The sequence below is a fragment of the Andrena cerasifolii genome, chromosome 10 (genome assembly GCF_050908995.1).
Source record: "Andrena cerasifolii isolate SP2316 chromosome 10, iyAndCera1_principal, whole genome shotgun sequence".
Taxonomy (NCBI): domain Eukaryota; kingdom Metazoa; phylum Arthropoda; class Insecta; order Hymenoptera; family Andrenidae; genus Andrena; species Andrena cerasifolii.
Window position 1 is genome coordinate 1,113,628 of NC_135127.1, and position 26,473 is coordinate 1,140,100.

General features: G+C 39.1%; 2 protein-coding genes across 4 annotated transcripts; one reads left to right on the plus strand and one right to left on the minus strand.

Annotated features, from left to right (window-relative positions):
- Positions 1-706: 706 nt before the first annotated feature.
- LOC143373916 (uncharacterized) lies at positions 707-25,350 on the minus strand. 3 transcript variants are annotated; one of them, XM_076821604.1, is made up of 12 exons: positions 23,715-25,350; positions 23,269-23,426; positions 14,857-15,135; positions 14,436-14,592; positions 7,108-7,816; positions 6,800-7,029; positions 6,536-6,724; positions 5,000-5,588; positions 4,859-4,932; positions 4,703-4,782; positions 4,095-4,341; positions 707-2,915 (listed from the first exon to the last, which is right to left on the minus strand). In XM_076821604.1, exons 1-12 carry the CDS (start codon positions 24,592-24,594, stop codon positions 994-996), a joined length of 5,514 nt encoding a protein of 1,837 aa, XP_076677719.1. In that variant the 5' UTR covers positions 24,595-25,350; the 3' UTR covers positions 707-993. The 3 variants fall into 3 exon arrangements, with proteins under 3 accessions (XP_076677719.1, XP_076677718.1, XP_076677717.1); XM_076821603.1 differs by having other exon boundaries at positions 7,108-7,798; positions 23,634-25,350; XM_076821602.1 differs by having other exon boundaries at positions 23,634-25,349.
- LOC143374152 (uncharacterized) lies at positions 13,446-14,379 on the plus strand. The gene is made up of 2 exons (XM_076822080.1): positions 13,446-13,601; positions 13,726-14,379. Exons 1-2 carry the CDS (start codon positions 13,446-13,448, stop codon positions 14,377-14,379), a joined length of 810 nt encoding a protein of 269 aa, XP_076678195.1.
- Positions 25,351-26,473: the final 1,123 nt, after the last annotated feature.

Genomic DNA, 26,473 nt, shown 5'->3' on the forward strand with positions numbered 1-26,473 from the left:
GACAAAGTTATTTTTCTTACGTGAAATAGAAGACGAAGTAGAAGAAGTAGAAAATAGGTGTTTCGTGATTTGGCGATCCCGACGGTCCCACCTCTTCTATTCGAACTCGTTATAAATCAAAACTCTTCCGAAGCTACCTATATACCTTTATTCTCTAGGGGCATGGCGGTACAATACCGAGGGTACACAATCGTCCACAAAACGAAACTCCCTCGCCCGATCGATTTGTTTGCTCGCCCGTTTCGTGATCGAATGAAATCCGCTTAATGCGATCGAAAGGTTTTCGCGTTCGGAAGAAGTTGCATGGGTTTGGAACGAAGGGTCGTGTTCGAAACTTAACGTGAGTAGGGGGGTTAAGGGCGAACCGGATGGGAAAGTTGAAAAAGGGGAATAGGAGGGGCACAGTTCGATACACGTGACACGGGCTTACTTTTAGTTTTTACACGCCACTCGAAGCTACCCCAGGGGTATTAGTTTCATTTAATCAAACAGCGGCAATACTTGGATCGACTCACCGTATTGTTTACCGTTATACTCCAACATCATATTATGTTTACCTCGGTCGATTACAAAGTTGCTTAAAAATTCATGAAAAGGTGCAGATTAAAACATTCTTTTTAAAAAGGCGAGTACGACGGTAAACATTTTATATATATATATAACATAAGTAGGGGAGAAAGTTTATAAAATAAGTAGACACCCGCCATTTACCAGCAATTCGATAAATAGGAGTTACCGAAATCGGCTATATTGTAACATTTAATTACACTGCCATAGATTTCTATGTAACTTTACAGATAAATATGTTTCGAAGTGTTACAAAATTATTTTTCTTAGCACCTATAACTTTTGCTGCTACTGTGATCTTATCCTACACATGTACACATTTTTACGTTACATATGAACGGTATTTCCAGAGAATTTACAGGCTTCTAGTACAGATTTACTTCTTTTACTTATAGCGTGATGTAATACCTGACGTTGGAGATGTAATTATTCTTCCCTTGAAGCTTCGTCGATGTTGTTCAACTGACGAGCTTCATCTCGATCGTTAGCGTGCCATTGGTTTTCATAATCATCTCGAACATCAATTAATAAACTTTGTCTGCACAATCTGGAGACTGTACTCATACTGCCTTCTTCAACGTCTTTACCGCGCATTAATCGCGTGAATTTCAACTTGCTAACAATCTTAGCAAGCGGTCCTGACGCCTCCTGTTGTTTCGAAATATTTCTTGGAAGAGACTCGCATCCTCGGCTGGAATCCTCGAGTCGTTTGAAAGTATTAGGATCAACGCTCATCATCCCAGCACTGGCAGACTTCACACGATCAGGCAGAGAAACAACCGAACTTCTTAATAACTCATTGTCCATCACGCCATCTTCCCTTACAAGCATTTTCACCCCTTCTTCTTTTATCGCTTCTCCTTTGGGTTCGCAGTTATGTACATCTGATATCTCCTCTTTCGCGTTCTGCTCGTTTTGTAAAATTTGTTTACAATGATCAACGGATGTATCCGGGAAACAAAGCTCATTAGATGATCGAGGCTCCACCATAGAATGACAAAGAGGCCCACCACGGCCAGATAAGAAATCTTCCTTCGCACGACGTATTCTCAACGAATGCGATTCGAGGGACAACTCTTCGGATAGTGTGTTAGGTCGGCCGTCTCTTTTCGCCACTACACTTGACAAAATCTCTAATTTATGCATTAGATCGGAAGAGTACGCATCGAATGTCGAAGAGGACGTGGTTTCATTTGTCTTCTCTTCGCGTTTCAGTGTGGACGAAGAGTCCGTGACGCATGTTCGATTATGCTGCTGTTCGATTGGTGTTACTAGTACCGATACGTCTCTTCGATCTTCCTTTTGCTCTACGAAACACTTAATTCTACTGTTTTCTTGTGCTGGTCTGACCGATGAACTTATATCTGTCAAGCTGCGCATGTTGCGCTCCACTTGCGACTCTTCAAATACTCTGCTTTCGTCGATGGAGGATTTTCTCTTATTTTCCGCACATTTGTTTCGTTCAAAGTCCTGCTGTACCACTACTTCAACCATCCGGTCTTCCTTGTTATCCGACATAGTTGCCGTTTCCTTCAAGTCGCGATCCTTGGATGAGGATCGAAGAGGCCATGGCAGGGAGAAAGACATTCTTAGAAGCGCATCCTGGCGGTTGATTTTGGGTGATGCCGATCTGGATTTACTTTTGTTTTTCGTTGTAAATCTGTGACTATCCTCGGAAGCTTTATTCTCCTTTTTAGCGATTGAATGGTCTTCGACATGGCGAAATGGAGAAAATATTATGCGCTTTGTCTTAATCAAAACATTCCGAGTTGGAGAATATTGCTTTTGAACGCCTGATTCTTGATTAATTGAAGTCTCGCGATTGATATTTGGTCGATAATCGTGTTGTTTCGTTAAATCCTTATCCGTAGACTGATCGACCGTTGGCTTCAAGGTTTTCATGTTCCCTGCACAGTTGTTGCTGGCCGTGGGTACGACTATCTTGTTCAAAGTTTCCTCGTTAATAAGGATTCTCTCGACGCAACGTTCCTCGCGACATGGTGCAACAGTTAAGGAAGTTGTTCGAATGGTTGGTTCTGAATGATGTTCCCGGTTGCAAGGATTTCTAGCGCGTAATGTTGGGGACATTGAAATATTTTCGAATTTACGGTATTTTTCTGTCGAATTTTTGAACATTGTAGTCTCTGCGACGCTACTATTTCGTTTCTCACGATCCAAACACTTGTAGTGTTGCAGATCCATTTTGATATTCGGCAACTCGAAGCATGTATTCAAATTGAATATCTCATCTTTGATGGCATCGTAGTCCTTTACGTGCCCTTTAAAGCCATCGTTTATTCGGTTTGCATGATATGAATTCATATCCACTATTCTGCGATTACTTTCACCTACAAATAAGTAAGACTCGTGCGATTATAATTATCGTAATAAACATATGGACAGAATACACTGTCCAACACGATTTTTGTTCCGCAATATCCACTGGGTGATTCTTGTAGAGTTTTTCGCCCTGAACACGAATCCGCAAACTGTTTGTCGCCATCACCCACAGTTTTTGAGAAATTCGATTTTGGAAAAAACTGCTAATTTTCAACTTTGAACATCTTTTGTGTCGAAACAGAAATAGTTATTCGGTTGCTAGATGCGTCAAATTATTCTGTGAACCCTCCCGAATACAACGATATAAGTTATTGGTGCATTATGAACATTTAAATATGTTTAAACAACGATCAAAGGGAAAAGAACACCCGAAATGCACCCACTTTTGCAGGTATCTTTCAATTTATTTCCAAAACTAAGGGTCTAGGAGAAAATCTGACTACTCCACGCGACGCGGCAGATATTTTTCCTTCGGAAAGCATCAACAGAAGTGATAAGACACGTTTTGTTTTCAATACAGAAGCGAAATAGTTTGGCAAAACGTGCGGCGGCGACAGTGGTAGTCACGCGCGTTAAGCGATTGTGTGACGCTGAGCGGCAGTGTATCGCGCGCCGCCGTTGACTACCACTGTCGCCGCCGCACATTTTGCCAAAGTATTTCGCTTCTGTATTGAAAACAAAATGTGACTTACCACTTCTGTTGGTGGCTTTCGAAAGAAAATTTTCTGCTGCATCGCGTGGAGCAGTTAAATTTTCTCCTAGACCCTTAGTTATTAAAATATATAGCAAGCTTTCTGCAAAAATAGGTGCATTTCGGGTGTACTTTTCATTTGATCGTTGTTTAAACATATTTAAATTCTTATAATTCAATCATAACTTATATCGTTGTATTCGCGGGAGTTCATTGAATAATTTGACGGAACAACCAACCGAATAACTATTACCGTTTCGACAGAAAAGATGTTTAATGTTGAAAATTTGCAATTTTTTTTAAAATCGAATTTCTCAAAAACTGAGGGTGATGGTGACAAACGGTTTGCGAATTCGTTTTCAGCGCACGAAAACCTATAAGAATCAGCTATTGAATGTTACAGAACCGAAAAAAAGTTCAATTTTGTTGGACAGTGATATAAGTGTAAATAATAATCGAAGCTTCAAACAGAAATATTACGTTGACAAAGAATTACCTAATTTACAATTAGTCGATGATTCCGGTAACGCGTTAGCTGAGCATTTATTGTAGTTTGTAACTAAGGGTGCATCTGCGAAGGAGCAGCAATAAGGATCGATGGTGGCACCTAGGGTTATTTCTTCGTATTCGCTGTCGTATTTGGTCCCAACTTCGGTAACGTCCTTTTCATCGTCGCTGCTTCCGTCGCCTTCGCCCCTTTGGCCGTGATACTCTTGCTCGTGCTTCTGCTCGCTCGGTAAATCCTGATTGTACCGACAGGTCGCTAATTTTGATTGCGCTATGGTAAAACTTACTTCCGAAGGAAATGCTTTCTTTCATTTTAATGTTCTTATTTCGATCGTTCTTGGATGTACAAATCAAGTATTGTTAAAAATCTTACAGATAACCGCAGATGAAGGTATCAGATTTCCAATTTCTCATCTTTGAAATTTAGCTACTAGCGAATTTGATTGAGAGAGAAATATATTTGAAAGAGAAGTAAAGTAAGAGAAATATATTTCATCATTAAAGAATAGTAATAAATATTAATAATAAAAACTTTACGAAATAGAAATGTCAGCAACGATAGATATGCAGTATCATACAAAATCTTGTAACAGCTACCATCGAATCTTTTATGCTTATAGCAAAAGCAGGACGATTTCCAAGGTTCCCACTGTGCATAGTTTTCTTTTCATTCGTTCCTAAAATACAAAGTAAGAATTTTTTGTTTGATCTGTGCAGAAAATTTCACCAGAATTTTTGTAGATTCCGTCTTACCATCGAGCCTATATCGTCTACCGGTTGTGTTAGTTACATTTTCTCCGGCGGTTGTTATAGTAGGAATCTCTTTTCTGGTAAAAGAAAAATCTACAAAAGTATAGTTGCCCCTTTTAAATATTGCATTCGTATTTTACATACCTCTCGATATTGTCACGGTTCTGGCTCGCTACTTTTCTGAATTCCTTCTCGATTTTCAATTCCTTATTCATCTCCATCGAATAAATTGAACTGTCCGACTTGACAGAATCTTTATCTATGTCTTGGTCTGAGTAGTCGGAACTCTTATCGACACAACGCTTTTTTTTATTCAACGATCTTGTAACGGAGGAACATTCCGAGCCTATATCATTCTGTCTTACGGAACTCTTCTCGTTATTCCAAATTCTTGACATTTCGGAATGCCCAGCGTTCAAACTATCTTCGCTCGAAAAGCTCTGTCTCTTATTCCATCTTTTAGATTCCCACTGCTTTCTATTCAGACTGTCCACGATTCCGACCAAAAGTACGGGAGATGGTTCGTGTGTGGATGTGACTGTTCCAAGTGGTACAGCGATACTGATCGTCTCACTAGCTGCAACCGAATATACAGGCGTTTGATGTGGTTGGACTCTCTCCAGGGGACTTGCAGTTTCCTCGATAACATCTTCTATATCAACTATCATCGCTTCCGGTTCAGAATCGTCCATAATAACATCCTCCGCTGCATCTTCCCCTCTCTGACAGTCGACTGTAAATAAATTTTAAAAAGACATCAAGATAAGACGAAGGTGTGAACAGGGTGGTTGGTAATTGTACAGATGAGGGTCCACCTCACCGATTTCAATGATTTTTGAACATGTTATCAGGATCAGGATTCCGAGCAAGTTTTTCCTATAGCTTTAGTTCTCAAGATATTCGCAAAGAACTCTGATCGGTAGTTGGTTGGAGCTGGATTTGTTTACCGGCTCCGCTTAGAGATAAAATGGGAAACACAACCCTGCTGGAGCTGCCAGTTAGAACCGCATTAAAAAATTTTAAATCCGGATTGATGCGGTTTTCTTCCCGTAAATTCCAGATTGAACCCGATGAAATATTTTCTATTGGTTTCAAACCGGATATGCATGTAAAATCTTGACGGTATGCATCCCGTGAATTATTTGCTCTGCCAATCCGGATCGCGACGGACTCGAAAGAGCTTGTGGCATTTCCAGATTGAATCCGTAAGATTTTTGATCCGCAATTTCAGATACGGAACTTCCGGGTTTATACAAATGGCAATTCCTGATAGAAATTGATAAATTTCGCACATGCAAATCCTGTTTCATCCATCGATCTGGATATCCGCATTGAACCGGATTCGTTTTTGAACTGGCACAAATCACTGCTTGAAAATCCAGGTAGTACCGCATTGAACCAGATAGATCCAGATCAAAATTCAACGCGGTTCTAACTGGCTGTTCCAGCAGGGAATGAACCTAACCTATAACTTTTTAATAAGCAGCTTTGTCACAAGTTTGCCAGTTTGATTTTGGTGCGTGCCCGCGTCAAAGTAAAAATGTGAAAAGTTCTAACATGAGTATCTCGAAAATGAAAGCCAAGCGGGGTTTATATCGTGATCCTGACAACATATTCAGGCATCATTGAAATCGCTGAGGTGGACCCTCATCGGTAGAATTACCGGTAAGCAATACGTACTAGATGTTGGTACCATATTGCCGCGTTCAGCAGTTTTTAGCTTATTGGTGAGGTGATCTAATGATGGTAAGCTAATCGAACGACGTATAAAGCACGTGCTCTGAATAGCTCCTACAACAAGGTCGTCGACAGACTTCGATATTTTCAAGCTGCTTGATTTGAACAACACTTGTTCCTCGCTCTCCATATCTAAACAATTGTTCAATGAATTGGCCCATAGCTTATTTATCGGTTGTTAACGATTCCGTTGTGTTGTAATCTCACCAGTTGTAGTTGACCTTGGTACTCCACTATTCGTTTCTCTTATAAATGGTTCATAAGCAGATCCCAGCAGACGAAAGGTTGAGGATCTTGGAGATATTCCGCGATGTTTCTCCCAGTCGTACAGCTTCCTTGTAAATTCTCGTGAGATTCCTTCAAACCGGTAAGACCCAACGGATGTTCGAATTAGAACTTCGTTGGAGTTTACATTCTGTGCTCCGTCACCATAGGATCTTAAACCGAGAAATAATAAAACCATTTATTCCGATTGCCATGTTACAGGCATTTGTTTTTACCTTTCTTTAGCATACCTTGTATCGCCATCGAAACACTCGTCTAACTCCCGAGCATCACTCTGTCGTCGTTCTTTATCAAAGGTATTGTCAAAAAATGAAAGTACCTTCTCTAACGCGAGAAACTCGCTTTCGTCGATTCCAGACACAATTCCAAGCCGATTTGAATTTGATCGTATGAAGTACTTTGTGTCGCGATTACTGCTGTCGTTGACTTTCTTCCAAGTCTCCATTTTTCGAACGAAATCCTCGAAGAGGCGCGACTTTCCGTCACGATGGATACTTTCTCCGCTTCCACAACTACCGGGTACACCTATGGTTTCCTGGCTTTTGTATTCGGATTTCGAAGGAGACCTCCATACCTGCCAGTCGGTCAGGCGACGCCGATTAACTCTTTGTTGTTCAAATGGAGCGCTTCCTCGACGCTCTTTCTTGACGCGCTTCCATTCTTGAAGCTTCTTCCGAAATTCAGGCGCTAATCGTTCTTCAGACAGCAACTTCTCTCGAGTATTTAATAAAGTGAACGGAGCTTCACGCATGTTCTTCGCCGCGGCACAAGGCGACAAATTTTTTAAGCGTTCCCACTCAACGAGCTTACTATGGAATTCGGCTCCCAGCTTCCGGCGAAGAACTCGATAATCTTGTCGCGTATCAACTTGGCCATTTAACGCTGTAATCTTCTCAAGATTCTCCATACTGCAACTGTAAGCTATCGGTGCTTCGTGGACTAGCACATATTTTCGAAAGGAATCTAATTGACTATGTTAAGGGGGGACCCCACCCTGAAGCCACTGGCAAAAGACGAAGTTGGGGGATGTTTTGCTCGCACAAATAAAAATATAGGGCGTGGATTTTTATAGTTTTAAAGGAATCTTTATTTTGCGGGAAATTTTTTTTTTATGAAATATTGTACAAAATGGCCCACACTCCCGGGAATGACTGGATCATCTGAGATGAAAATACAAAAAGGGATATATGATCTTTGACCTAGCGTAAGATTTTCGCAAAATTCGAATTATTTTGGAAATTATAGCAGTGTGAAGAATGGACTTTAATTTTTACAAAAAATTTGCACTGAAATGCTTGCAAAAAAATCGAATAATCGAAATATTCAACAAATCCTACGCTAGGTCATAGGTAATATATTCCTGCTTATATATCTCTTTTGTATTTCCTTCTCAGGTGATCCAGTCATTCCCGGGGGTGTGAGCTACTTTTCTTGCAGTGCTGCGGGAAGCCATTTGGTTTACCGCTATTTTGTACAATTTTTCCCACACAAAAAATTTTGTTCCAGCAAAATAAATATTGCTTTAAAACTGTATAAAAAATCCGGGCCTTATATATATTTTTTACGAACAAAAAAAATCCCGAACTTGGTTTTTTGTTAGTGGCTTCAGGTGGGGTCCCCCCTTCAAATACAATCTTCAAGACAACGACAGGTTATCAAATGAAGTGTGGTAGGAAAAAGCACAGAATACGATAATTTTAATAAGTACCTAACATGTTGAGAATTAATTATTTCCCCCAAGTCGCGAATGCCTATGTAGTCTTATATCAAAACTTCATATTGTATCCTTTGTTCGCATACCTACTTGCTCTAGAATGGTTTCACACTAGCGACAGTCAGGCGATAGTTTCGTCGCGTAAGATCAGCCCGGTTCTAAGGGGAAATACGAGCAAGGGCGGATCCATAGGGGGGCGATAGGGGCGATCGCCCCCCCCCCCCAAAGAGTAATAAAATAGAAAAATATTATGACACTGTGTACTATTCGATATAAATAATTAATGTGATTTTAATTATTTAGATTATAGTATCAGATAGAGATTTTAAAATATAAATTACAAGCAAATTTTAAATCTTGTAAAAGAAGGTTAAAAAATGTACTTAGGTACTTTTACATATTTCGCCCCCTCCAAGAAAGGCTCCTGAATCCGCCACTGAATACGAGCCAGTTAACTAAAAGTCAAGATATTTAATCAATCAGTTGAAATATTTATTAGAACCTTTGGCAATTCTTTAAACAAGTAATGCACAATAATATAAGAGTGACCTTTTTCACGTGCCACCAACTCAAAATAAACTATAACATTTTCTTGGAAAAGTAGTTTTGGCCCACATTGCCCGCAGGTTGGGATAATGAGGGCCAAGCAAGTCTTCACACAGAACGCAGAAAATTTTGTAGCCCAAAACAAAATTAAAATCTTTTCTTCTAATACCAAAAGGATAGCAAGTATTAGAGATCCATAATATCTGTACAACAATCAAATTTAATGATTTGATTAATGTTTAACGAATTCTAATTAAGTGGATACATTTAGCTACAGAAATCACATGCGTAAGTACTTGTTTGGTGTGTCACAACCTGTGTCAACCGTTTCCAAGTTCTTGGCATCTGTAGCAAAAAAAACTGTCACTATTCAAAGCTCTTGTGGGGTAAGGAGCCACTTCACTCTCATTACCCCTATGAGCGATATTTTATTTCTGTACAAATAGCAGAATAACATTAGAAATAAACACAAAATTGAAGCTCTCATAACAAAGCTTAACTATAGATTTTTCAAATAAGGCCCAAACAAGATATAATAGACAAAAGTCTTGTACATACTTACTATTTCGATGAAAATTTTCGAGAAATACGTGCTGAACAAACAACGTTCTCTGTCACTCTGTTTACGAACACGACTAGCGAGGTAAACAAGTGCCCAGCAACATTGTTGAGGGGAGGGATACCTTCGGGTGGAAATATGTCGTCGTTCGATTTACAATATTGCTAAAATTACACTGGCCCCTATTACCCACTGGCTCTCATTTCTCCCCTAACCCTTGCTCTCTTAAAATTGCGGCAACACTGTAGCTAACAATTATTTTATATCGTCGTGTTCATAGAAACGATTGTCTGCCGCAGCGTTTATCGGTTCCCTGCGCTTCGTCAAAGAACCGTGTAACGTTTAGATCGGTGGGACGCCGATTTTGTGCCCCCATTACACGCGAGCGCGACATCGCGACAGCCAGAGGGCCGCGTGCCGACCGCAGAGTCGGTGATGAGACGCCGCACAGTGGTCGGAATAGGGGTGGTAGGGGACGTTTGGCCGAAAAATGAATTTTCTCCTATCGAATTCTACTGATTGCATAGGGGAGAGTAGGGGAATTACGAACACTCAAGGGAAAAGTTAAATTGAAACAAAGGTATTGACTCCAATCAGATTTACTTTATACATAATTAAACTTTGGTTAATTATCTACAAAGGCAACACAAAGAATCATAGATACTTTAATAAACAACTCATTTTTTAAAAGAAAAATTAAACTTTTTCGGTTCGCTATTACTCGCAAATAGCGGGGTAAATGCGAACGGTTGCTTAAAGTTCTCTTGATCTTTACTGAACACTGGTTTTCTTCCACGCTGTGGATCTGACACAGTCTTTCTTCTTGTTTGATCGAATTTTCGTTGCTCGTGGGATTGAATATTTATTTGCTGCCTGACCGATTGAATGTCTTTTATCTTTAACCTCTTTCACGGGTATCTCAAGATCTTTCAACGAATATGTACGTATATTCTTCCTAATATAATTCCGAGGTACTGGACACATAAAAAGCTTCAAAATGTTAAGAGAAAAGGGTAGATGCCATCGTCCGTAATAGCCACAAACACGCTGTTCGTGTGGAACAGCGAACATGTACAGGGTCAGCGTTTTATCCTGCAACCTGCGCTCGCGCGAATTTGTAAAATGGTCAAAGGCGGATTTAACGGCGGATACGCCGGGCGCGCGCCCGGGGCCCCGCCTTCTGAGGGGCCCCGCAAAAACCAACTTTCCACTTTTTTTTAGTGACACCAAATTTGATTTCATATTGTAAGCAATCAATTAATACTATATATAAAAAAGCATTAGATATGAAAGGAAGCTTTCCAAATGTGGAAATTATTTTGAAAGTTTTGTTAACCATGCCAATTTCAAACGCATCGGGGGAACGCTCTTTTTCTTGTCTAAAAAAAATAAAAAATTATCTAAGAAACTCAATGTCGGAGGAAAGATTAAATAATACGGCTATTTTATATATAGAGAGCGAGTTACGTAAAATATTGATTGTGACGAGATAGTTAATAAGTTTGCAAAACAAAAAGCAAGAACAAAATTTATTTAAATTTTTCACTTATGTAATTTTAATTTTAAATAAAGTTCTATAATTTTTGTTGCTTAAATGTCTAATTATTAGTTTATTATACGCATAGTATCATTAATTATAACCATACTTTTTCGTATGTTCAACTATTAGTTCAAAACTTTGTGATTATAATTGCATTACTAATTATATTATACATATACTTTATTCAAATTTTATTGAAATTAAAACATTACGAGTACATAATCTGTTTATGTGTTTAAAAATATGATTAACGTAATTTTATTTTTCCTGTCTTTCCCTTTGTTGTAAGGAGCCCAATATTTTTTTATGGGCCTGGGGCCTCAACCGACCTTAATCCGCCTCTGAAAATGGCAACAGTGCCTCACAGACTCATTCCACTACAACAGGGATGTCGAACTAGCGGCTCCCAAGCCGCAGTGGCTCCTTCTCCTCTTCGCCTGCTCCGTAGAGCCGTAGGAGAAAGGCCCCCTCCACACCTAGTTCACTGTGATGATTTTCTCCTCCGGGTGCCGCACTCTCCCCCTGCCGGGTCTCGTGCAACGCCTGGAGAAAAATAAGTGGGGGAACCGGCTGACCCGGGGCCCGACTCGTGCGGCTCTCGGAGTGGGGAAGTTCGACACTCCTGCACTACAACCATGCACCGGCCCAGCGGAGAGCTGCCAGCGACCGCTGGACAGCAGTGCTATCCGAACTCCAAAAATTTTAGGATGGTCTCTTTCAAATTAACGTCGCAAAGAGCTGTTTAGAATTTCCCGGCCCAGGTAATCGAGCCGCGCGCTCCGCTTTTATGATCGGTTTACCACTCGCACCCCAGATTACTGTAATGAGGTTTGAAAACAATGTCGACTGATTTCGTACCCGTCTTAACTTAAAAATTTTTAGCTACGACAGGGATGACCGCGACGCTATACCCCTGTACGGAGAGATTTTTCGCCACCTGCGTGTAAAAGCCACAATAATGATATATCGTTCCAAAAAATAACATTAACGGAAGCCGGTATAGGCGTGGCGTTGAGTAGCTAAAAGGTTAAAACATTCAGACACAAAAATTGTAGAAAACATTTCATCTAGCGCTATAATCAAACACACGTCCCATTAGTTACCCCTTTACGTCTGATCTAGGTATGCACTCCATTAAGGATAAAATCACAAAAAAAGAAAACCAGAAAAATAGATTCTGAGGTTTGCAGAACTAACACATAATTGAATAAAAATTTAATTTCTCAATTTATGAAAGTAATGATACAGAAACAACTAGCCTATTGTTTATTAACACCACGAATTTGAAAAGCAGCATTAAATACAGTATCAAATAAACAGTTTGCAAAAGCTTTTTGTAACAATTATGGTTAAAAAATTGATAGAAAAAAATTAAGTAAATGTAAAATATGTTAAATTATCCATCATTAAGAGGGAATAATTTTTCTCATTTTTCGGTGCAAATTGTATTCCAATATCTTTTATAGGTCAAAAGTTATACGAAAAAGGCCCCAAATTTTTCAATCCGGGCCGGGAAATTCTGAATAGCTCTTTGCGACGTTAATTTAAAAGAGACCATCCCAAAATTCTCGAAGCTCGGGCATCACTGCTGTCCAGCGGTCGCTGGCAGCTCTCCGAACGCCGGGACGGTGCATGGTTGTAGTGGAATACGTCCATGAGGCGTTGTTGCCATTTTACCTGTTCGCGCGAGCGCGGGTTGCAGGTTAAAACGCTGACCCTGTACATACGTATGCACTACGTATGTCCTGCATATATGGGATACTCTGGATACAGCCTCGTCTTCGACAATTTGCGCCACGCTGTATAGTGTGAAAAGAAATACCTACGACAGCGACGAAATCTTTGCGCGACAAAATTTTTCGCTTGAGAACCACTAGTGTGAAATCGCTTTCAGCGGTATTGTTTTGTCGCGAAAGAAAACGATGAACCCATTTTTTTTTATTTTTATTAGAGGTTTGGCATGTTTATTACCAAATTTATTGTTCCCGTGACCCAAAAATTTGAAAATAAGGTTTCTAGATTTTCTTTACGTAAACCCCGACGTAATAACAAAGTATTATCTGAAAAATCTAAAAATGCCAAGAGAATAACATCGTCGAAGTGTAAAGAATATTCAGAAAACCTTGCTTCGTGTCCCAAACCAAGTCATGAAGTTTTGTGTTGTAAAAAGTTGTTTTCGAAATCTATACCAGAAGTAAAGAATGCATGCATGAAATTCAATTTAAAACGTCGAAGTGCCGAGGGAATAACAACATCGTCGAAGTGTAAAGAATATGCAGAAAAGCTTGCCTCGTGTCCAAAACCAAGTCACGAAGTTCTGTGTTGTAAAAAGTTGTTTTCGAAATCTGTACCAGAAGCAAAGAATGTACGCATGAAATTTAATTTACCCGTCCTGTGCTTTCCCTGTTTTGACTTCCATAATTAAGGAAAATTATTCTCTACGACGATATGTCATAATTCTAGTCACGTAACTATTTGAGTATTTCCAGAGCAAAGTGAAACTTGTTGTCGAGCATTATGAAAGAGCGTATGAAGACATAACAGTTTATGCAAAATCCATCTTAAAGAGTGTACAAGAAGAGTCCAAATCTATCTTAGGTCGATTAAAAAATGATATAGAAGTAACAAAAACTGCAGACGAAGTGCAATTACAAGAATTTTCTCGTAAGATTAAAGAAAGGCTTGAAGAAATCTTAACATTGGATCCTTCGTCTGGTTCTCTAAAACGGAAGTGTGCGCTGTCTCTAAATTATCAAATCCGTCGTGCATTTAATAATCTGCAATGTGAGATTGTACCGAAAGCTAAAAGAGTTGAGGAAATTCTTAAAATTTTAGAGCGAGATATATTGATTTGCACTGATCGCGCAAGATCTTTAATATTATTCTGTCGCAAGTGTAAGGACCCCCAGGCATTAACTAAATGCATAGAAGAGAATGCAGATTACGCGAAGCAAATCTTAGACGAAGCATTCGAGAACGCGCAAGTTAGCCTGCGTAAAGTTGAAGCTTTGAAACTAGAAACCTTGCAATGTCATAAAACAGCAGTAGCAGAAATGATAGACATGTACCGTAAGAAACATAAAGTATTTTTAGAACATTTAGACAAATGTATCATCACTATTAGAAACATAAATAAACAGTAAAGCTGTTACGGCTAATGTTAAAACACTGTTAATAAATAGAGGCATTTATAATTTACCATCCTGGAGAAACATTTGTCTCGAAACAGCTCTGATAGGACTTGGTGGAACACTACGGGTAGCATTGGTCAGAAAAGCTCGCCTGACCTTATTCCACTTTGAATCTTGTCCCTGTGTTTCTGATGTTAGACTTAAAGATTCTTCACCAAGCGATTGCTACATAGGAAAATGAAGAAAAAAAAAGCATAAGAAGAATCCTTTTTTATTTTGTATTTTTTCAAAAGCCATTAAAAAGTAAAAGTAAACCAAACTAGGTAATTATAATCACAAAGGTAAGGATAAAGATAAAAAAAGGTACAAAACTAACACTAAAGTAAAAGAAGGGATATAACATTAATTGAATGCAATAGGTATCATGTATGATTTTAAGCTACTTGGACTATCATAGGTAATCTAAGCAGAGAAGAAAAGAATGTTAACCTGTCGCTTAAAATCTCCACTGGTAGATAATTCTCGATGAATTTTCCTCGGTTGCGGAGAATTCCCGCCAGAAGTATGTGTACTGGAGGGAAGTGGTGAATTAGATTCTGGGGAGTACATACACCTGATTTCCTCCTCATGCGAAGGTATTGTAATTGTTAAGGATAGGGCGGGTCTCCTTGATACTTCTTCTTTAGCTTTCCCATCCATTTCATTTGAGAAACGCATCGAGTGATTCTTTTCTGATGTAATTCGAATCAATGGTCTTCCTTGACCAACCTAATATTAAATAAAATTTGTTGTAGGTAGGTACTATTTAATTGAATGATTCAATTATGATATGAACAAAATTCCGTCGCATAAATATTCTATGTACGTTTGATGTCCATAATTTTATCAGGATATAATTTCTTTACAAAATCTCCAACATTAAAGTGTAAAATTTCACTCGTAAATATTCGCTTACTGGGTGTGCTATTTTAAACAAATTGTGAGCACGTCGAATAAGTCAATTAATAGTACCTATCGAATGAGAAATATTCTTGTTAATCATTCACATCTGCGATACTCGAATACTCAAACAAATTCAGCGGGCGTGGCTGAACTGCACGCGCTAGTTAAGGATATTTTTAAATCTCCACTCTTACATATATACAGATACACTACAGTAGAGAAAAGGCACGACTAATTTTCCCGAGTTTATACAGTAATGATCGGGCAAAATTTTAGGATCAAATAATTGCATAAATAAAACATACATAGATATTGAAAGCAAATAAAAAATTTACTTTTTTGTACTTAATATTAAGAAATAGAAGTAAGCACCATATAATTAACTGAAATTCGAACAATGATACTACAAAGGGAACGTAATTATCAAGAAATGTATCAATTGATGATTATAATCATTCTATAATATTTTACAATACTGCCAATTTGTTACGAGTAGAAAGAATTTTTTATAGAATGTAAATAAAAGAAAGAGGCTTCACAAAAATTTACTTATGTCGTATTTTACTGATCTGAAAAATGTATTTTCAATTTTTTGCAGTCTGCAGGTTTTGCCCTTGTGCATATATTTTACATGTTTTATTTAAATTGCGCGTGCAAATATTTCGTATATGCGTAAGAAATACGTATAGTGGTATTGTTCCCCTCTAAATACATATACGCTGTAACGGGATACAAAATTCAAGATATATAGGTAATTGTTCTCGAACTTATTATCCTCTTATCTGGTAACACGTATATGTATGTGCCGGTAATTATGAAAGTGGTCTAAGTTATTTCTTTTCCGTTTCACGATATTTAGACTTCCGCGTTTGTGTAATCGATGTAATACAAATTAAGAGATAAGTTCAATTTTGATACATTTTGTACTTGGACATGTAAGGAAGTCACAACGCCCAATGCGGGAATGTTAAATACAACACTGGGTAATGCATAGGGTATATGGAGGATGCATAAGGTATAGGTACCTACACTATACAGGGTCATCCGTTAAAACTGCAACCTACGCGCGCGCGAACAGACGAAATGGCAACCCCGCCTCACAGACGCATTCCACGGCAACCATTCCGGCCCGGCGTTCGGAGGGCTGCCAGCGACCGCTGGACAGCAGTGCCCGAGCTTCGAAAATTTTAGGATGGGCTCTTTCAAATTAACGTCGCAAAGAGCTGTGCGGAATTTACTGGCCCAGCTAAACGAGCCACGCGCTCCGCTTTTATGATCGGTTTACCACTCGCACCCTAGATCACTGTAATGAGGTTTGGAAACAATGTCGACTGATTTCGCAGCCGCCTTAATTTAAAAAAATTTAGCTACGACAGGGTTGACCGCGGCGCTATATCCCTGTACCAGGGGGCTGCCACTCTCATTGGAATACCCCCTTAAAGAAAACTCGCGCAATGATGATGAAAAGAAAGTTTCATAGAGAGCATTTACCTGCAATAAAAATATATGCTTCTAAGGTGGTATATGTGGAAAATCATATATATTTGGGTATTACTATCGATCGGGGCATGGCATTTGTTCTACACATTAAGAGATTCTGTGATAAGGTAACAAAATACGTTATGAGTTTCAAACGATTGGCGAATGAAGAGTGGTGTATTAAAACCAGAGGGCTGCCACTCTCATTTGCAATTTTGGAACAGAGTTTCAACTGCCATCTAGGCAGTTCCATTTTTTTTCGAACTAAAATTCAATATGGCCGTGATCCCGTGTTCATGATTCATCTGTAAAGGCTGGAACAGACACATCAATCCTATCAACAATCCTATCGAAAAATAAGTTTTACAAAATCAGTTTGACAATAACAGGTATGTACATAGATAAATATATTTTTTGAATGTAGTATATGTAGAATATCTTTTTAAATTATAATGTTTTTTATAGAGCTATGTCACGACATATACTACATTAAAAATATATATTCAACTATATACATACCTGTTACTGTCAAACTGATTTTATAAAACTTATTTTTCGATAGGATTGTTGATAGGATTGATGTGTCTGTTCCAGCCTTTACAGATGAATCATGAACACGGGATCACGGCCATATTGAATTTTAGTTCGAAAAAATTGGAACTGCCTAGGTGGCAGTTGAAACACTGTTCCAAAATCGCAAATGAGAGTGGTAGCCCATCTACGTGTAAAAGCCACAATAATGGCGCAACGTTCCAAAAAATGGTATTAACGGAAGCCGGTATAGGCGTATGTGAAACATTCAGACTAAAAAATTGTAGAAAAAAATTCAAACACCATTACAATCAAAGACACGTCCTATTAGGTACCCGTTGCGTCCGATTATAAAAAAGAAAACCAGAACAATAGATTCTGAGGTTTGCAGAACTAACACATAAATGAATAAAAATTTAATTTCTCAATTTATGAAAGTAATGATACAGAAATAACTAGCCTATTGTTTATCAACACCATGAATTTTAAAAAGACCATTAAATACAGTATTAAATAAACAGTTTGCAAAAGCTTTTTGCAACAATTATGGTTAAAAAGTTGATAGAAAAAAATTAAGTAAATGTAAAATATGTTAAATTATCCATCATTAAGAGGGAATAATTTTTCCTCATTTTTCGGCGCAAATTGCATTCCGATATCTTTTATAGTTCAAAAGTTATACGAAAAAGGCCCCAAATTCTTCAACCCGGGCAGGGAAATTTCAAATAGCTTTTTGCGACGTTAATTTGAAAGAGACCATCCTAAAATTTTCGAAACTCGGGCATCAGTGCTGTCCAGCGCTGCTGGTAGCCATCCGAACGCCGGGCCAGTGAATGATTGTATATAGTGGAATGCGTCCGTGAGGCGGTGTTGTCATTTTCGTCTGTTCGCGCGCGCGTAGGTTGCAGTTTTAACGGATGACCCTGTATGTATGGCTGTGTCGAAACGATTAACGATGAGAGGCATTCGTTTTGACGTCTCTGCGTTCTTAGCACGCCTCGGAAAAAGTCAGAGAATCTAAAAAGATAGGCTGTACTTTGTGGGTATTGCAAGGGTTGTGGAAAGACCCAAAATATAAAATTTTAGCGTCGGCAATTAATGCGTTCAAAATATACATGGTTAATTGTGCATAAAAAGGTACACCTTACCGATTTTTTTAATTACTTTCCCACGGTCCCTCCTCTTAACAGTATTTTTGTTGACTTATTCCGATACAACGCATTCTACTTTCCAACTTTTCCCGGGTAATAGTATTGGTGGAGGCTAGATTAGTGCCGGGGGGCGCGTAAAGCATGGTAGCGAACCGATGTGAGTTTGGGAATGCTCAAAATGAGACTGTGGTTACAAACATCGCGCGGTGGCGCGTAACAATTGTTTCTTTTCTGTCTTTGTCGAAAACAAACATATGTGGGGTAGATTTACCGTTTGTGGCCATTGCACTGTTTTGGCCATGTACATAATTACCTTATTTTTAAATTGTTTGCAGATCATTATTATGTGGAGAATTTCACATCATAAATATTTTGTTTAATATACCGCCAGAAATATAACGTTACATTTATTGTTTACACGGAAAAATATTATATTGTTTAAGAAGTGGCCAAAACTGATACAATACCTTAAAGTGACCACAAATGGTGCATCCACCCTAAATGTTACTTCCAATGTATATATCTTCCAAACGGGTGAATTTCCGAAACTAAAATTTGATATTTGGGGTCCTCCCACATTCTTCAAAACACCCCTGAAATTTCATCTCGATCGGCCACCGGTGCCTTTCGGAATAATATCCAAATGGTATACTAAGTAGTATTGTAATTGCTTACAGACCACTTTCATAATCACCGGCACATATTGTATAAACGTGAAGAGTTCACTTTGAATCTCAAAGTCAAGATGATGTTTCTACCAGGTTAATTACTGTATATAAATTCATCTGTAGAAATGTGCAAGAAAAAGAATACCTACTGAACTGCTACCTACTGCTTCCTTTGCAGGAAAAAGAAGGCTAGCGTACAGCGCAGGGAGGTCCTTAATCACTATTCCAAGACAAAAGTCTTAATAACTCTAGCGAAATTGAAGTTTTTGGCCAAAAGATTTATTTGCATACTGTGCGTGAAATATTGAAGAAATAAGCGTGTGTTCTGCAAAACCCGATTACTTCTCCTCAAAATTAGTTTTGCATGTTACATAAAAAAGGTTGTTATGGAATTAATTTCTATATAATCATATTCAACGTCAAAAGTTACCTAAAAATATATACTTGTAGAATGTTACCTGAAAAAATAATTAACAGTTGATTTTCGTGCAAATGTCTACTCTTAAAATCCATTCACAATTAGTTTTGGATCAGGTTAAAGAATCATTTTATTTAGAGATGATCAAAAATACTGTCTATGATGACATAATAGAAACATTAATACATCGTGAATGTAATACATATAGTACAGGGAGAGTTACGCAACTGGAAAAGTCATATAATGAAATACATACAGAAAAAGGTGAATGATATTAAGAGGGTGAACTTTCTATGAGGGAAACACATCTTTCACAGGTGCAATGATGCATCTATTCTGTGATGTACAATTGCATCATCTTTTTACACCAAAATGTACGTTTCATTTTACACAAATCTATTTTTCAAGACATTCTGCATATAAAAGGGATATACTTCCGAATGGCCCCAGTGACCGATCGACACGAGGCTTGAGGGGGTGGGTGGGGAGGGGGTGTGGACCCTAAATCTAAAATTGTAGCTTCGGGAATTTATTAGTTTCCGAAATATTAATATAAAATTATTGTTAATTTTTTTTTTACAAATTATTTATTAGAGCCCTAACGCGGATCCATCCTGACACCCTAATGTGTTCTACGGACAACAGGACGCACTTCCCTTACCTTTGACTGCCCCTCAGACGCCTAAATAGGCGCCTGAAATTCAAAGCCAATTTTCTCGAAAACGAAGCGTGATATTAAAAAAATTGTATTCTATTCGTCTTATTTTGGCCTGTATAATCACCCCACTAGAGTAATGACTATCAATAAAGTAATAGGTATCCACCCTGTACAATAGGATGGATTGCATCTCCAAGTTTCTGGTTCAAATCTGCAAACTTACATCGCTTTACGCGCCCCCCCCGCACTAATCTAGCCCCAACCAATACTAATATCCAGAACAAGTTGGAAAGTGGAATGCATAATGTCGGAATAAGTCAACAGAAATACTAAAAGTTTTTTTATTAATATCTCGTAAACTCCCGAAGCAACAATTTTAGATTAAGGGTCCAAACACCCTCCCCACAAATCTCGTGTCGATCGGCCACTGGGGTCATTCGGAAGTACAGCCTATAAAAGTGCTCAAATAAGTTGCTCGAGAAATGGATACTTTGTAAGATATATATTTCGAATTGTTCATTAGCAATGGGGTTGCTCGACAATACGTGGACTCTGCTTCAGATATGAATTCAACAGTTGAAAATATTTAAAAAGTCTCTTTTAACTTTGTCTCTGGGTTAGAGAGAGTTTGCAAAGATTCTTTCAACAAACAAAGTTATTACTACATTTTATGTCTATTTATCTGTTTACAAATAACGCTGCATGTCTTATAAGACTTTTTGACTAATTTTGTAAACGCATCATAACGCTCTATAAGACATTTCAGTTTGTCCTCTCGGTAAGAGAGGGTCCGCGCAGGGTATTCTAATCTCGAAATGGCCGATATGCATTTGAAGTACCTATAAGTTTGCTAAGTGTAATGCAGTTGAAACCCGACTTGTACACTCGACGTGCCTTCGCAGTAGGCCGCGTCCAGATCTGAACCGAACGGCGAACCGAACGCCACTTGAGACTCCCTAATGCCGCATTCCTACGCGTGGAACGTATATTTCTAGCGATTTTCGCCAGTTTAAACAAAGTCTCGTGGCTCGCGACAGCTAAAGATTGAAGGACAGAGAGTGTTTAGAGTGCAGACCAAAGGTTTGCCTGTTATGTGACACCGAGGAAGGGACCTCGGGACCCTAGACCAAGGGAAAGTCAGACTCGCCGAGATGTTCGGGCTGTTCCCAGCCGACGTCATAGACATATATAGACAGAGCGTAAGCTGAGGGGGTGTAAGATTCGCGGTAAGGGGAGCGATACAGGCAAATCTGGTAACGCAGTGGTTATGTATACCGAATGCTTCCGAAGCTAACCCGACGTCGGGCCGACATGCCTGTATCTGACTTCTGCCTTTTCCCCTCTAAGCCTACCGTTCCCCTCGCCTATAGTCCCAGCTTCTGGGTAAAGTCCCGAACCATCAAAGGAATGGCTCACCCGCATAGGGTAAACAACTGTAGTGGTGCATCCCTGTCCCTCACAACACCGTAACTTGTTGTCATCCTTGCCATTGGGGGTGTCAAGTAGTTTGAAGAAGCAAGACAAGTTGGTGATAAACGAAGAGTGTCTCACAGACCTTCCCAAGCATACCTACGCCTGCGGTTCGAAATGTCTATGGGACTCCCAGAATAGTTTCGCCGTTCGCACGAGCACCATGTCCGCAGATCAAGCAGCCGCTGCGTATATCTGCATGTATTACATTTATAAAAAAAAAACAGACAGCAACAGACCTTTGGTCTGCACTACTCTAAACACTCTCTGTCCTTCAATCTTTAGCTGTCGTAAGTCACGAGACACTGTTTAAACTGGCGAAAATCGCTGGAAATATAAGTTCCACACGTAGGAACGCGGCATTAGGGAATCTCAAGTGGCGTTCGATTTGCCGTTCGGTTCAGATGTGGACGCGGCCAAAGACTTCTACCGAATAGGAAAACATTTCAGAGGGGACACAAGCACCTAGACGAGATAGGTTCCTTCCGGAAACGAGTTTCAAACATCTTTCGATGAAACCGCACTCATAGAAAGTTAGGCCCCTTTGAATTACTCGAGTTTTTCTCTCCGCGACGAAATAAAGACGTAAGGTTTATCTGAGTCGCATGACTCGTCCTGCATAATATACTGTTTGCAAGGTGGGGTGGTAGGAAATGACCAAATTTATGATTCTTCCAACACCTAAAATTTGAATAGCAGATAATTATAGTAATAGGTATCCAAATCAATTCTATGAGTCTCAAGGAATTATAAAAGCATAATTATTTACAGGAAGTACGATGGGAAAGCTGTAAAAACAAGCAGATACAGGCGGTGACAAATTCAGAAGTTATTAACTTTAAATAATCATAACTTCGAAAGGAATGCATGAACTGCAACAATTTGACCACTAACTTATAGATAAAAGCCGATACTTTTATTTTACGTGAAAGAGTAACATAAAAAAGATTAATTAACAACCACAGAAAGCGGCAAATTAACGGTGCAGATATTCACGAAAATGTATTTAGAATTATACTTTAACTTATGTGTAAAACAAAACGTAATATGTTGAACGCGAAGAAGAATTGTCATATTTCATTCTCCTTTTCTGTATAGTTGAAAAGTATAGAGAATAATAATTCGTATTTGTATTTTTGTTTTTCCTGTGTTTTCACACAGGATGGCGTTTCAAGCATTTTGCTTATATTGCCCAACGAACATTAATCATTCATTTTTCCCTCCTCTCTTCTTCGGGTCCCAGCAGCAACAGCGCACCGGGAGAAAGGTGGTCTCCCATCTTTCCCCAGTACGCCGCCCTGTGACGCTTAACTTCGGTGATCTAACGAGAACCGGTGCTTTCCATCACGGCTACGACCGCTGGTTTAGAGAATAATAAAGAATGTGTAAATGTAAATACGACCGAAATGCCAATTGCGAACCACAAATGTGCCTCGCGTGAACGGGCCCTTTTATAATTTTATATTCATGCAAAAACATCCACAATCTAGCTATGAGAAAATAGCAACATAAAAGAATCAACCGAATACCTGTTCGGCGCAGTCAAGCAAATGGTAAGAAACAGAAAAAAAATCTCTTATTCACCTCACTCATAGAAACCGTGTCATTGGCTCGTTGACTATCCAGTGTGATGATGTCGCCGTCGAGAGACTGACTACGTCGCCTCGTGCTCGGCTCTCTTTTGCCCTCTTTTGTCTTCAAAGACGCGCATTCTAAATGATTCGAAACATTGTTTTGAAAACCTAGAATGAATAAGTAATAATCGTCAAGAGTTATATGCGAGTTGTTGCTACAAGTTAATTTGCAAACAAAAAGTTACAGGTATACACATGCCAGGAAATGGGCCACTGATGCCGTAATTATCAAAATGAAAGTTAGCTTCTTGAAAAATAATTGACAAAAGTTGTGTAACGGTATTACGAACGGAAAAAAATGTTACGATGTCGTACAATCAAAAGATCCTTCGTTAGATGAAGATGCGGATGATGTTGGAGGGAACGGCAGCGCTGAATCAGAAATTTCGTTAATACCAGGCGAGTCACTGGTACAGCTCGAGTTTCCAGTTTCAACGTCTGGAATTCTAAGATATTTAGTAGACGAAGGTAGCGGTCCAGCTATCGTCGCCGTAGTCGCATCCATTGTTTCCGCGATATCGTTCGTGCAAGCCCGTTCCCATTTGAAAGCAGCCTTCACCCTGGTCCACTTGGAGACCTTTGGCGCATTCTTGGAACTCTCATCCGTTGACATTTGCTTCTCGACATTGAATTTGCTCCTGGCTTGTCTGGACGCAGGCGACCGGATGTTCCGCCTTTGAAACGGTGGATCTCTACAATTTGATAGCATAGCGTTCAATAGAGACTCCGCGAATTCCGTGTCTGCGTCGGAAATGTCGGTCGTCGGGTATTGGTCAGTTGCGAAGCTATTCTCCAACCGACGATCAGCTTTACGGAGTACCTTTAATTTCTCCAGGTTTCGGACACGTTTAAAGAACTTCGCGTTACGATCTCGAAGTTCTAGAATCTGCTCCGTAAGAGCGTAAAGCCGGCTCAAGTGTTCGAAAGCTTCTTCCGAGCAGAGATTCCCGATCGTGGAGGTTGTAGAGTTTCTCGAGGGACATTCCGATGTCTGAGTTTCGGAGGGCGGAACGCCGAGATTCGTCAAGTATGCTATTATTTCCTCGTCTTCTTCGAGGGTGCGGATCTGCGTCATTTCCGCTTGGCTTCGAGTCCTTTGCAGACTCCAAGGATTCACCCATGGGTCTGGTGGTGGTGTAGGTAGATGACTCTCGTCCACCTTATCCTTTGTCTTGAATATCGTTCTTTGTTCGGGAACATGGTTAGTGTTCCGTCGTTCAACTTTCTTCTCGTCCTCTTGCCCATTGTAATCCGCGATTCTTTCATTCTCAGTCATTTGACGTGACGAATAATAAGCACAGAATAGTAGGTGTTATATATGCACGTCTTATGTACTATTGCCTCTTACAAGTTACCTGCCGATTCAAGTGTTAATACTCGTAATACACGTATATCGAAGCAATCTAATTTTAGAGTAACTTCTGCTGTGGAAATCATAGGCGTAGCACGTACCGGTTCTGATAAGTTCCTGCGTTAAAACTTATAGCTGCAAGATATTTCGCAAGCTTTTCGTGGCAAACGTTAGAACGTTTTGCGTTTAGATCGTATCAGTGCGTGCACAGTTCTGTTTATAAGTACCGATTTGTTCGTTTCGACCACTGCACGAAAGGAAAGATAATGCTCACTAATAAGATAATGTCTTCGCAGGAGAGAGGAACTATGAACAGCACCAACAAATTCTTTGCAACACTTTTCCGTTACACGTCGAAGAGATCTCGTTTAGTTCACTTTTTATTAACACTGATTCACGCGTAAATATAAAGTCAATTGCGTCGTGTTACACGTTTATCTGTCAACGGAACTTGTACTACCTACTACGGCCAGGCGTCTATGTCGGAACGCTGATAGACCTCACGCGAATACCTCAGAGTTCTTCTCCTCGCTGGGAATGCATTTTTTACATTCAGCGGTGTTAAGAGAGCCGCGAAAGAGGCGATCTGAAATTGTATCGGCGTCCTCGCGTGATTATTTTCGGTGGCGAGCATTCGGCATTCGTATTTACGACGAATACGAAGACGTTATCCGTGAGATGTGGCGCTCCGCGCTCAAAGAGCATGCGCGAATTTACTCGCGTTAGCCGAGTGGAAGAACGGGTGGTCTTCCTGTTTTCGTCGAAAATAGACGGCGAGAAGGCGATCTAACCCTCCCAAATGGCCGACCTCGTTTGCCTTTATCCCGCTAACACTATTTTGCGACATAGCATTTTCGCTATATTTCTGCAAAATTTACCCAACTTCATAAGTACATATGCCATTTTTCTCACATCGAAAGACGTTTTGCGGAGAAACAAAAGATTCATGATAATCAATAGAAACTCAGTTACACATATACAAGTACAATGTCGCGCATGATAATGTTTCGGTCCAAGTGTGCAAATCTTTTATCGCATTGATGATTTGAATTTTATTTCGTTTAGAAATTATTTTCTTCGATGATTCAACTTGCAGAGTGAAGTGAATATGAATATATATATAGATACATATAAAGTGAAAATTCAATGAAAATATTATGTATACATATTTGATACTTATGAGTCTATACAATAGGGCGGAGCGGATTATTTAAATTTGAATTTTCAGTTGGCCTGGGTGCGGGATAGTTGTCTTTTGATTAACCAAACACAACTGTAAAAAAATTTGGAAGAATATTCATGTCTTGAGGTTCTTTTTTCCTAAAAATGATTATATAATACTGTATAGGCGAAAATTTAAATTTGAATATTCAATTGGCTTGGGTGCGGGATAGTTGTCTTTTGATTAACCAAACACAACTGTAAACAAATTTGGGAAAAATATTCTGTCTGCAGGTTCCTTTTTCTCCTAAAAATAATTATATGTTTATATGATTATATGATCATTTTTAGGAGAAAAAAGAACCTGCAGACATGAATATTTTCCATTTTTTTTTTCAGTTGTGTTTGGTTAATCAAAAGACAACTCTACCCCGCACCCAGGCCAACTGAAAATTCAAATTTAAATTTTCGCCTATATATTATGATTATTTAATCATTTTTAGGAGAAAAAGGAACCTGCAGACATGAAAATTTTCTAAAAATTGTTTACAGTTGTGTTTGGTTAATCAAAAGACAACTATTCAGCACCCAGGCCAACTGAAAATTCAAATTTAAATTTTCGCCTATATAGTATGATTATATA

Bases quoted from the DNA above. Each gene is read 5' to 3' on its own strand.
- LOC143374152 (XM_076822080.1), top strand. From the start codon at position 13,446: ATGAAATTCAATTTAAAACGTCGAAGTGCCGAGGGAATAACAACATCG. The intron at 13,602-13,725 runs GTACGCATGAAA...GAGTATTTCCAG, and splicing joins CTGTACCAGAAGCAAAGAAT to AGCAAAGTGAAACTTGTTGT.
- LOC143373916 (XM_076821602.1), bottom strand. From the start codon at position 24,594: ATGACTGAGAATGAAAGAATCGCGGATTACAATGGGCAAGAGGACGAG. The intron at 15,136-23,268 runs GTGAATAAGAGA...ATTTAATATTAG, and splicing joins ACACGGTTTCTATGAGTGAG to GTTGGTCAAGGAAGACCATT. The intron at 4,783-4,858 runs GTAAGACGGAAT...TTTGTATTTTAG, and splicing joins TAGACGATATAGGCTCGATG to GAACGAATGAAAAGAAAACT.